This window comes from Lepidochelys olivacea, assembly GCF_965140295.1.
Source record: "Lepidochelys olivacea isolate rLepOli2 genome assembly, chromosome: 6".
NCBI lineage: Eukaryota > Metazoa > Chordata > Testudines > Cheloniidae > Lepidochelys > Lepidochelys olivacea.
The window spans coordinates 91,776,062-91,787,448 of record NC_140416.1 but is presented as its reverse complement, the minus strand read 5'-3'; the positions used below and the strand labels follow the sequence as shown (position 1 = coordinate 91,787,448).

Genomic DNA, 11,387 nt, shown 5'->3' with positions numbered 1-11,387 from the left:
GGGACAGGTTTCAGAGTAACAGCCCTGTTAGTCTGTATCTGCAAAAAGAAAAGGAGTACTTGTGGCACCTTAGAGACTAACCAATTTATTTGAGCATAAGCTTTCGTGAGCTACAGCTCACTTCATCGGCAATTTTCTGTTTAAACACCGGACGTCGCTTATAATTAGGTTGACTAGATGGCAAGTGTGAAAAATCGGGACAGGAGGTGGAGGGTAATAGGTGCCTCTCTAAGAAAAAGCCCCAAATATCAGGGCAGTCCCTATAAAATTGGGACATCTGGTCACCCTAGTTATAATACAGGGCTATTGGGAACCCACCAGCTCTTATTTGCGCCCCACCCCAGCTGAGGGAGCACAAATCTGTTCCATCCCACGGTCAAGGGTGAATTACAGCGGGACTCCCAACAACCGACTCACAGGGCCCGCCTCAGCTGCTGTACCACGCGCTCTTCGCCGTGCCTTGTAGGTATTGTGGTGCTGGGCCCGTGATGCATTCTGGGTATTGTAGTCCGGACGTTCGATCTCCCTGGGCCAGCGCTGCCAGGGTTGCGATTCCCTTCTTGAGATTCGGTTGGCTGGGTGAAGGTATCCGTCGGTATATAATGTGCTCAGCCAATCCGACTGGGCCATGTCGGAGAAGCTATCGTCCAATGGGCCGCCCGCGCTGTGAATGGCCCACAGTGTTTGGTTGTTGTCGTAGAGCTGGTGTGGCGTGATTGGCCCCCTCGAGGCAGGTGGGCGGGGTGGGGAAGCCGGACTTGGGGCTCCTCGGCGGCGTTGTGGTCTCACAGGAGCCCTGCGATGGATCTGCGGAAGCGGCTGGCGTGGCTACTCTGCGCCGCGGCGCTGTTGAGCTGTGGCCTAGCCACTGCGGGTCAGTATTTAGGGCCCCGAGGGCGTAACCCCCACGTCCCTCTCCCGGGCGGGGCAAGGGGCTCGCCTCTCTACCGCCTCCCTGCCCGTGGGGTAGCCGCCCCTCCAGGACGGCAGCGCGGGGTGCCGGCCTTGGGGGAGAGCTGGGGGTGGCGCGGGGATGGGGGCACTGGGGCTTCGAGGGACTCGTGGCTCGGCGACACGGGCGCGGGGAGAGAAGCGTCGGGATAGTGGTGGGGACTGGAGACAGTGGGGTGGCTGATCCAGGGATAGGTGCGGTGTGGGGTTAAGTGAGGATGGGATGGTGGGATTTGGGGGCACGGGTGGTAGTGGGGTGGATGGGGCAGTGTGGGGTCAGTTGGGGAGGGCATGTCAGGATGGTGGGGGATGAGTGACAGCGGGGTGGTGTAGAGTCAGGTGGGGAGAGTGTGTTGGGGTGGTGGGAGGATGGGGGACAGCTGGGTGGCTGACCCAGTGATGGTTGTGGTCTGGGGCAGGGGTTGGCTGCCTGCGGGCTGATTTTTAGTGGCCCTCAGCTGCCAGTCAGGGTTCCGGCTGCGGGCCCCATGCAGCCCGCTGCTGGCCTGGATGGATGGAACCCCGGGACGGCACCCCGGCTGGCAGGGGCCGGCAGCTGGCACCCCGGCTGGCAGCGGGCTGAGTGGCGCAGCGTGCTGCCGGTCTGGGGTTCCATCTGCCATGTGTGCTGCCGATCTGGGGTTCTGTCCGCCAGGCCCTGCCAGCCAGGGTCCCGGCCGCTGGCCCCGCTCAGCCCACTGCTGGTCTGGGGTTCCAGCCACCAGCCTCTGCCAACCGGGGTTCTAGCTGCCAGCCCCACTCAGCCTGCTGCCAGCCCAGGGTTCCGTCCATCCAGGCCGGCAGCAGGATGAGCGGGGCCGGCAGCCGGGACCCCAGACAGGCAGCGTGGGCGGCAGATGGAACCCCAGACTGGTAGCATGCTGAGCCACTTCTCAAAGGTTGCCGACCCATGGTCTGGGGTAAGGTAGGGAGGTGGTGTTGAGATGTTGGGGTATAAGTGACAGCAGGATGTATGGGGTGCTCAGATGATGAGGGGAAGGGGAATGGGTAACAGGTGGCTGACCTAACTTGTAGTGTGGGGTCAGATGGGAACACATGTCAACAGCTTCTAACCTTCTACTTTAGATTGTTGCTGGTGATGGACTTGTCTGTTTTGATAAACTGTTTTAGGGAAGGACTGAAAAACATCATGCTTGAGTTAACACATCAACTGCCCTCAATCTGTTGGCTCTTATGTAGAGTAGAAAAAAAGGTGATTTTATTTTTTAAGCATGTTAGCAAAGTGCCGTTAAGGGGGATCCTGGAAGGTGTTAAGAATTGTGTGCACTGGATGCCAATGTTTTTAAACACCTTGTAACCAAAATGTGTGTTTATAAAAATACCCTTTTCTCTAATTTAGACATGTCCTTAGTAAGTAAGCAGTGCTGGAGTTTCTTCTGTTAATAAAATGTCTTTAGTGTTGTAAGTGTGCATAATACATCGACAGTGCTTCGTTATGTTATTCCAAATACTTGTTAATTGCATTGTTTAATTTATCTCTCTTTCACATTCTCTCAGCCTCCAGTTCACACAACCTTCCCATGTTTTTACAGACAGATGCTTGAAAGGATGTTATCTGGCTACAGAGGCTATGTGTACGATAACATTTTTGTCAGTAAAACTTTTGTTGGTCAGGGGAGTGAAAAAACACACCCCAACCAACAAAAGCACCGGTGTGGACAACGCTATGTCGGCAGGAGTTCGTCTCCTACTGACATAGCTACCAGCACTTGTTAGGGGTGGTTTAGTTATGCTGGCATAGAACAGCTACGTGGGAGACCTGACACCGGAACAATTGTAGCAGTACAGCTGTGCCACTGTTGTGTCTGTAGTGTAGACATAGGCAGAGACAGCTTCACCCTGAACTTTTTGGGGAAAAGATGCCTCCCAAATGGGCTTTTTGGAAGATTTGTGATATTGGGAGGTGTCACTTAAGAAGATGACCTCATAGTCAACCTGATAAGTTTTTGGTAAACAAGTCCTAGACTTTTTATCTTTTGCGTATGCTACCAGCTAGAGGGTTAAAAATTGAAGGTTGCCTTGTTCAAGTACTGGATCTCAAATACCGTTGTCACAGCTTTTGTAGATAACATAACTGGCCATCTGTGTGTTTCCCAAAGTGTAGTACAGAAGCATCTAGCTTTCTGAAGTCAAAAAGATAACATAACCCCACTTACCCAATACACTTGCTATCTACCACTTCTCAGAGTGCTTATAAAGAAATTACAAATGAAAACTGGTCTCATCCCACCACATATGAATCAATCAGTCGTACATGCAGGATATTTAAGTGCATGTGATTGGCATGGCTGGTATGTAGCATGTAATTTTTTTGACAGGGCTGTGTTCTCTGGAGTGTGATATCCTGGTAGTTGAACTTTGAACCTAGTACTCAAGGTTTTGTTTTGTTTTGTTTTGTTTTTTTATACAAAATTAAATCGTGAGTAATTGATGGTATGATGAATATCCTCAACAATAGGGTATGTTTAAAACACATGGCACTATGTATGCATGTTGGCTGCCCTCTTGGTTGAAATACGGGGGATTGATCTGGGGACCTCCAGAGCTAAGAGCATGAACAGCTAAAGAGCCAAGGCTCTGTAGCTGAGGGCTGTAACAACTCATATCCTCTGTGGATCAGCACAGAGAGGGGCTTGGAACACATATTCACCTGTGTATTATGTATTGCAGAGTTCGATTCTGTCACCAGATTTTAATTTTCAGATGCTTAAGTTAGGTACAAACATCTATAATAAAATACATAGGTAATATGTATTTGGTGTGTTAGGTGTTGCTAAGGGGTTGCTATGGCTAAAACTTGGAATGGTCATCATGTCAAGATCCAGATATAACTTTGAATGTATCAAAATGATTTTTGGCAGCCACTGTGATCCTGGAAAGGCATTTCTTAACTAACATTTGCTTTAGAAGGTTATTTTGTGAACTGGTTCTGGCTTGTGACTATTTTCATTGGATTCTCTGATATCCTGCAACAATAGGCCTATTGGTACTTGAAACATTCTTTGACGGGTCTGGTACAAGCCTAGAGGCTTGATGTTGAATGCTAAAACTCAGTTGTTTCACACTTGGAGCAGGCCTCCCAAGTGGATATTTGAATTCCTAAATACTCACCCATAACTTCTGGAGGCTAATCCTAAATCATCTGGGATGTGGAAAAATTATTTCTGAGCAACCTCAAACTCAAATTCTTGAACCTGCAATTTAATTGTCTGGATTCAAAAGTTTTTGATAAGGTTTCTATTTCGGTTCATAGCTTATCAAATACTGTTTTTGGCCTTGTAACCAAGACTCACAATCCTAGTTTGAAATCTTAATTTAATGAAAACCTTAAACTTTGCTCAAATCAGTAATTTATTGGAGACTTCATGCTTGCTGTTAAGCCAAGAAAAGTGTTGGGCCTCAAATGAATGCGCCTCGCCATCTGTTTATAGAATAAGATGTAAATATGTTTGAAAGAGAGTGTGATTTAGATGAGGACTCTCTTGATGTAGCTCAATCCAGATAAAATTTATAAGATACTGGAAGACATGGCAAGGATTACATCTACCGTTTTGGTTGAGGTTCTGTATGCACCACTTGTCAGTAGACTTTGCAGTCTCGGGTGGTGTCGGACTCCCCCCTGTTATTGGATGATAGGCTTGTTTTTGTTTAATCTGCATTGGGTATGGAGATATCTAAACAGTTATTTAGTGGGGTCCTGGAAAAGACTGTTCCAAATCTTTCCCTCCTTCATGGACTTCTTTGGTTTCTTCTAGGTATGTTTATGGAGTATGATACTTACTTGTGCTGATGTGTTGGTTTATTTCATGTCTTAAAGAGTCAGAAATAAATCATGACCTGGTATTACTGATCTTCCTGCAACAAATCAGTTCCCTAATTGTGGAAGTACTAAGAGAAGGCCTGATATTTCATTATTTTGGCTTTATAAGTGGCTTCCAAAAAAGTCTGTGTAAAATACAAATGCTGAAATTGCTGAGTCTAGAGATGTGTTTCTGCAGACCCTCATGTACAGTTCTGGTTGTTATTTTTTTACCCACCACCTCAGTCACAGTATTGTACTTGCTAATGCTGTTCAAAAGTGCTGCCATTCGTTTTAATCACATTCTTCCTATGTAATACATAGACAGTCCTCCAGTGAGAACACTTAGATGGGTTAAGTAGGGATAAAAGAAATCTGTTTCTTAATTATGAAAGTTTAATATAATCATGGACTTATGAGAAGAGTGTGTGTGTGTTTGTTTTTGTTTTTTTCTGTTTCTGTTTGTACACACACAAGTTCAGGTTTCACATCATTTGCTATTGTTACATATTGGAAATATTTCATTTGTACTTCAAGGTGTTCTGGTACTTCTGAGCCATCAGAATAATGTTTTTTTTCCTGATTCATTCCTTTTCACTAAAATCTCAAAACCAAATTACTGTAGCCTAAAATTTTATCCTTTATTCTTTTGTTGTTGCATATAACTATTGCTGGTCCAATTTGAGGCTTTGTCTTGCACGGATTTTTCTCTCTCTTTTTTTTTTTCCCCCCCACCCCCGGAGGTATTTTCCATCCTGTCTGATAGAGGAGGCATTCTTGGCAGCTGCTGTTATGCTGTGCTCATCCTGGCTGACTTGAGTGGGAAGTAGTATGCTGAAGTCTGATCATACAAAAATAAATATTCCCTCAAAGTTCCCTTGTAGTCTAAACCCCAGATTGTAATTTGTAGAAGAGGATTGCTGTAGAGGTAGCTTTGGAAAAGTTCAGCCAGTAGTTGGAAAGGGGTTTGAACGAACCTTGAATGTTGCCATAAGAGGACTAATACTGACTGGCTACCGTCTTTGCAGTGCACTAATGGAATAGTGGTGGGACAAATAACTGAGTAGGACAATTTGAAACTAACCTTGCTGAGGCAACAGCTTGAAGTGATGGTTACTCAAACACCACATTCCTGGTGATTGGCTGTAATAAGCATGGCATTGTGTACAAATTTGGTTCAGGAGTCTCTTACCTGAAGTGCGTTTTGGGTCAAAATTTGGTATAGTCAGAAGAATTTATCCATGTGAGGAAAGTCCTTTTTTTAATGTTTCATGTTTGTTTATCTTTTTTTTTCCCCCTTAAATAAGTAAAGGCCAAATTCTATTCCAAAGTATAAACAATCAATTGTCCCTCTCAAAATGAAAGAAATGGTCCCTAGTTAATAAAAACACACACAGCCCTGCATTGATAGTCCATTACTAAAATATCTTGGGTATTGGTTGGTTGTGTGGTATTGTTCAGAATTTGGAGCATTTACAAAAATCTGAGTGGAAAAACTTAATTCTCAGAGATAAGTTGGGCCATTCATGAGGCTTTTGGGAGATTCCTTATGGCACTACTAGATCTCTGGCTATTTCCAAAGGATGAATAGCCATCTTAGCCTGTAATTTTAACACTTTTCTAGACTAAACCTATCAGAATTTCTCTACTGTTGCTGACTGCCCCACAGTGTTGCACATTGACACCTGAGTTGTCCATTTTTTTTTTTTTCCTCCTGGAGTCTGGGCTAAACCTGTCTGACCTCTGGTGGTGGTCTACCCTCAGATGGCCCACACTGCACAACTTTTTTCCTAATTTCTGGTTCCTCCCACAAAATACAAAAAATGTCTTACCCAACCCTTGTTCCTAGAGGTACTTCTAATGTGGATAGTACACACTATCAGTCCTCTTTCTTCATCATTAATAGGTTGGGTTGACTTGAGCTTGTGAGTGCTTAAAAGAAGTGGCAAAACAAGTAATTAATCCACATGAAATGCCTCATACTTAAGTACTGTAGGTAGAATTTCATTTGGGGCACAAGACAGTTCAGGGCTGATGAAGAAATTTTGCATTAAATTTCTAACTAAAATGTTCTTTTTGTCTTGTATTGTCGGCTTGTTACCTTTTAATAATCTTCACTATCCCTCCATTTGCTTAAAAAATGGTAGGATTAATTTCCAATCAGCCTTTTCAGAACTAGCATCTATAGCACTAGGCAACCCTTCAAACAGATCCAGCAAATGGTAAGTGACCCACTTTTTCTGAGCTTGGATTTGCATTTAGAAAAACAAATGAACAATTAGCTCTAATCACTGTTTGGCAAGTGCATAAACATTATAATCTTTGATTCTATTCACTGGACAAACATTGGTTAATAATTCCCTCTTATTTCAAACCGTGACCTACCACTAGCCCCTCATTAACACCTCCAAAAGATCCTTTTTAATTCTCTCTCAAAGTAGGCGTGCTTTTAATTATAACTGTAATGTCCATGTTCTGTTCAGCAGTTCTGTGTCAAGAATTGTAGGTCTGTAAATGATCCCTTTGCTGTTTGCATTATCCAGTATCACTGCAAGTTAGTCTGCCTAATTTAACTGGAAAATCATTTAAGAGCCCAGTACAGCTAAATAAATTAAAATTGTTTTTGCCTTTTTTAGCAGTCTGGTTTGGAAAGAACGTCTGTGTAACAGCCTGTTAACTATGTTATACCTGCAGCCTGTTAATTTAGAGCTGGTTTCTTCTAAGAGAAGCTACATGATGCAACTGCAATGAAACAGTTCCATTGTTTTGCTTTTGAGACAAAAACAAAACAAATTTAGTCCTGGTTTGTACTGCTAATTCCCCTCACCTGTCCCACCTCAATTTTGCATTTCTGTCCCTATACACATGTAATTGTTGTGAATGGGCAGTTTCATATGTGTATGGAGGGAATACACCCTATTAGACTGTTGGTATTTTGTTTCGTATGACTTTGCCATACAATTAATAAAGTCCTTGGATTAATCAAAAAACTAAAGGAGGATAATGTAGTTAATCAACATAGATTTATGAAAAATTAACTTGATATTTTTTGAGATTATGAGTTTGGTTGATAAAAGTAATAATGTTGACTTCTGTAAGCTGTCTGACTTGTTACTACATAATGTTTTAATTAAAAAACGAGAACAGTATAAAATTAACATGGCACGTATTAATGGATTAAAAATTGGCTGATAGGTCCCAAAATGTAGTTGTAAAGGAGGAATCGTCATCAGCTTCCCGTTGGATCCCACAAAGATCAGTTCTTGGCCCTCCGCTATTTAAAGTTTTTATTAATGACCTGGAAGAAAACATAAAAACATCACTGATCAAGTTTGCAGATGACACACAAATTTGGGGAGTGGTAAATAATGAAGAGGACAAGGACACTGATTCAGAGCAATCTGGTTAGCGTGGTAAACTAGGTGCAAGCAAACAGTGTGTTTTAATATAGTTAAGTGTATACTTGTTGGAACAAAGAATGTAGGCCATACTTACAGGATGGAAACTACCCTGGGAATTAGTGACTCTGAAAAATATTTGAGGGGCGTGGTGGATGATCACCTGAACATGAACTACCAATATGATGATATGGCCAAAAGAGCTAATGCAATCCTCAGATACATGAACAGGGGAATCTTGTAGGAGTGGAGAGGTTAGTTTACTTCTGTATTTGTCACTGATGCAACTGCTATTCCAATACTGTGTCCGGTTCTGGTGCCCACAATTCAAGAAAGATGTTGATAAATTGGAGAGGGTTCGGAGAAGAGCCACGAGAATAGTTAAAGGATTAGAAAACATGCCTTATAGGGATAGACCCAAGGAGCTCCATCTATTTAGCTTAACTAAGAAAAAAAGGTTAAGGAGTAACTTGATTACAATCTACAAGTACCTACATGGGGAACAAATATTTAGTAATGGGCTCTTCGTTCTTGCAGAGAAAGGTATAACATGAAAGCTGAAAGTTGAAGCTAGACAGTTTCAGACTGGAAATAAGGTGTACATTTTTGACAATGAGGGTAATTAACCATTGAAACAGCTTGCCAAGGATTGTGGTGGATTCTCCATCATTGACAATTTTTCAATCAAGATAGAATTCTAGAAATTGTTTTAGGGAGGTTCTATGGCCTGTGTTGTACAGGAGGTTGGACTATATGACCACAATGGTAACTTTTCGCTTTGGAATCTATGAATAAATATATTGCTAAAATATACAATGCCAATTAGCAATGAGGGGCTATCAATGCTATTTTAAAATCTTACTTTTGGGAATGTATTAGCTGATATTTGTTGATTACAATGAATCTGCAGATGACACCTAAAGCTGATGTCCTAAACAGTTGTGGCCATTAAAAATATCCTTGTACTTGTAAAGCATTAAATAGTATTGTTGATATCTTCAGAGTGCTTTGCAAGCAGTTAATCCCATAGTATTGTAACTTGACCTTCCTATTTCAGTTTCTTCCACATCTGTAAAATGGGGATAAGTGATTTGCCCAAGGCCATAGAGGTTGTCATAGTCAGGATTAAAATGCAAGATGGGATAGCATTCCTGATGGCTAGTCTGCAAGTCTGTATTTAGAACACTAGGGCCATGTCTACAGTCACTACCACTTATGTCTTCAAAATCTATTGTTGCTCAGGGGTGTGTAAAAACACATCTCTGAGCGACATAAATTTTGTGGGCATAAGTGGTAGTGTGCACAGTGCTATGTTGGCGGGAGAGCTTCTCCCACTGACATAGCGACTGCTGTTTGTGGAGGTAATTTTATTATGTCAACGGGAGAGCTCTCTCCCGTCGACATAGAGTGGCTACACGAGCATTCTTACAGCAGCTCAGCTGCTTCAGTACAGTTGCTCTGCTGTCAGCTCACTAGTGTAGATGTGACCTAAACTATATCATTTTCGAAAGTAAAGATGTTAATCTGAGTGTCATACCTAAATTCCAACTGATTATGTTCTGCTTCCTAATTTCCCCTACATTTTCAAAACAGATATTGGATTCTTCACTTTCTTACCTAAATTGATGTGCAGATTTACTATGTGCTTCTAAACATCTGTTGCATGTCACCATGAAAGTGCTGCACTCCAGTAGTGGGAGAAGTAATTGCAGTGTGTGAGATTCTGAGTTGAAAAGCATTATAGTTTGCTTCAAAATGGAAAATACAGCTAGCATTGCTCCTTTATTAAACGTTTATGGTAGTTTTATAATTTCCTACTGCCATTATTGAATCTGCCAGGGCAAGGCCTGAGTGCGTCAGGAATGAACCATGGTACTTATCCATGGTACTTACATGGCACATGGTACTTATCTTTCATGACAGGAAGTCAGACTAAGTGAAAAAGGGCAAGGGCAGCAACGTCTAGTAGTTGACTTCTAACACTGGCTATTGCATGGCAGTAAACTGTAGTGCAGGGGTCGGCAACCTATGGCATGCGTGCCAAAGACGGCACGTGAGCTGATTTTTAACGGCACACTGCTGCCTGCTGAGTCCCAGCCACCAGCCCCGCTCAGCCTGCTGCCGAACTCAGGCTTTGACCCCGGCAGGCAGCAGCATGCCATTAAAAATCCTGCCCATCCCGGCGCACTCTTCTCTGCCCCCCTCCCACCCTTCCCGTGGGGGCAGGGTGAAGAAGCTTGGTCCTGCCGGATGCTGCTGCAGGGCAGGCAAGCTCTCCCTTCCCCCGACATGCTGGGTTCCTGCCCCATCTCCTCTCCATCCCTGCCACTGATCAGCTGATGGCCCTTGCAAGGGAGGGGGAGAAGTGGAGCCGCAGTGAGCTCGCTGCTCCAGGGAGAAAGTGGAGAAGAGGTGGGGACAGGGCCTTGGGGAATGGAGGTGGAATCAGGGCATATCCCCTCCAGCCCCCTGCCGTGAGCCGCTCTGGGCAGGGGGCTGGGACCACCCCACGATCTTAGCCCACACCCCCAGCCCTCTGCCCTGACCCCTGCACCTCCCTCACACACCTCCAGCCCTCTGCCCTGCACCCCCTCACATCCCAGCCTCCTGCCCTGACCCCTGCACCCCCCCACAACCCCAGCCCTGACTCCAGCACCCCCCCATACCCAGCCCCCCATGCCCTGACTGCTGCACCCTCCTCACACTCCCCCAGCCCTCTGCCCTGACTCCTGCAGCCCCACACATTCTCACCCCCACACACACATTCCTACCTGCACCCCTCACACCAAATGCGAGCTGCCCAGGTAAGCACTCCACACCTAAACCTCCTTCCCCAACCCTGGGCCCCCTCCCTCATTCTAGCTCCTGGCCAGATCCTACACCTCAACCCCCAGCCCTGTGCTCAGTGCACTCCCACCCTCAGCTCAGTGCAGAGAGAGAGGAAAAGAATGGGCTAGAACCAGGGAGAAAGTAGGTACCCACTCTGTGTGGGCAGGGCTGGGATCCCAGGCGGTCAGCGGGCTGATTGGGGCCGGCGGACGAAACCCCAGACCGGCAGCAGACTGAGTGGCACCGCGCTGAGCTGTTCAGCCCACTGCCGGTCTGGGGTCCCAGCCGCCGGCCCCGCTCAGCCCACTGCTGGTCTGGGTTTTTAGCTGCTGGCCTCTTGCCAGCCGGGGTCCTGGCCGCAGGCTCCACTCAGCCTACTGCTGCCTAGG

General features: G+C 45.1%; 1 protein-coding gene across 1 annotated transcript in view; it reads left to right on the top strand.

Moving 5' to 3' along the window:
* The first annotated feature begins 751 nt into the window (after window positions 1-751).
* SEL1L (SEL1L adaptor subunit of SYVN1 ubiquitin ligase) overlaps window positions 752-11,387 on the top strand; it is a 56,802-nt gene continuing 46,166 nt past the window's right edge. The window contains exon 1 of the mRNA XM_084631734.1: window positions 752-874. Within this exon, the coding sequence (XP_084487860.1) occupies window positions 802-874 (73 nt within the window). The 5' untranslated portion in view covers window positions 752-801. The remainder of the gene's footprint in view (window positions 875-11,387) is intronic.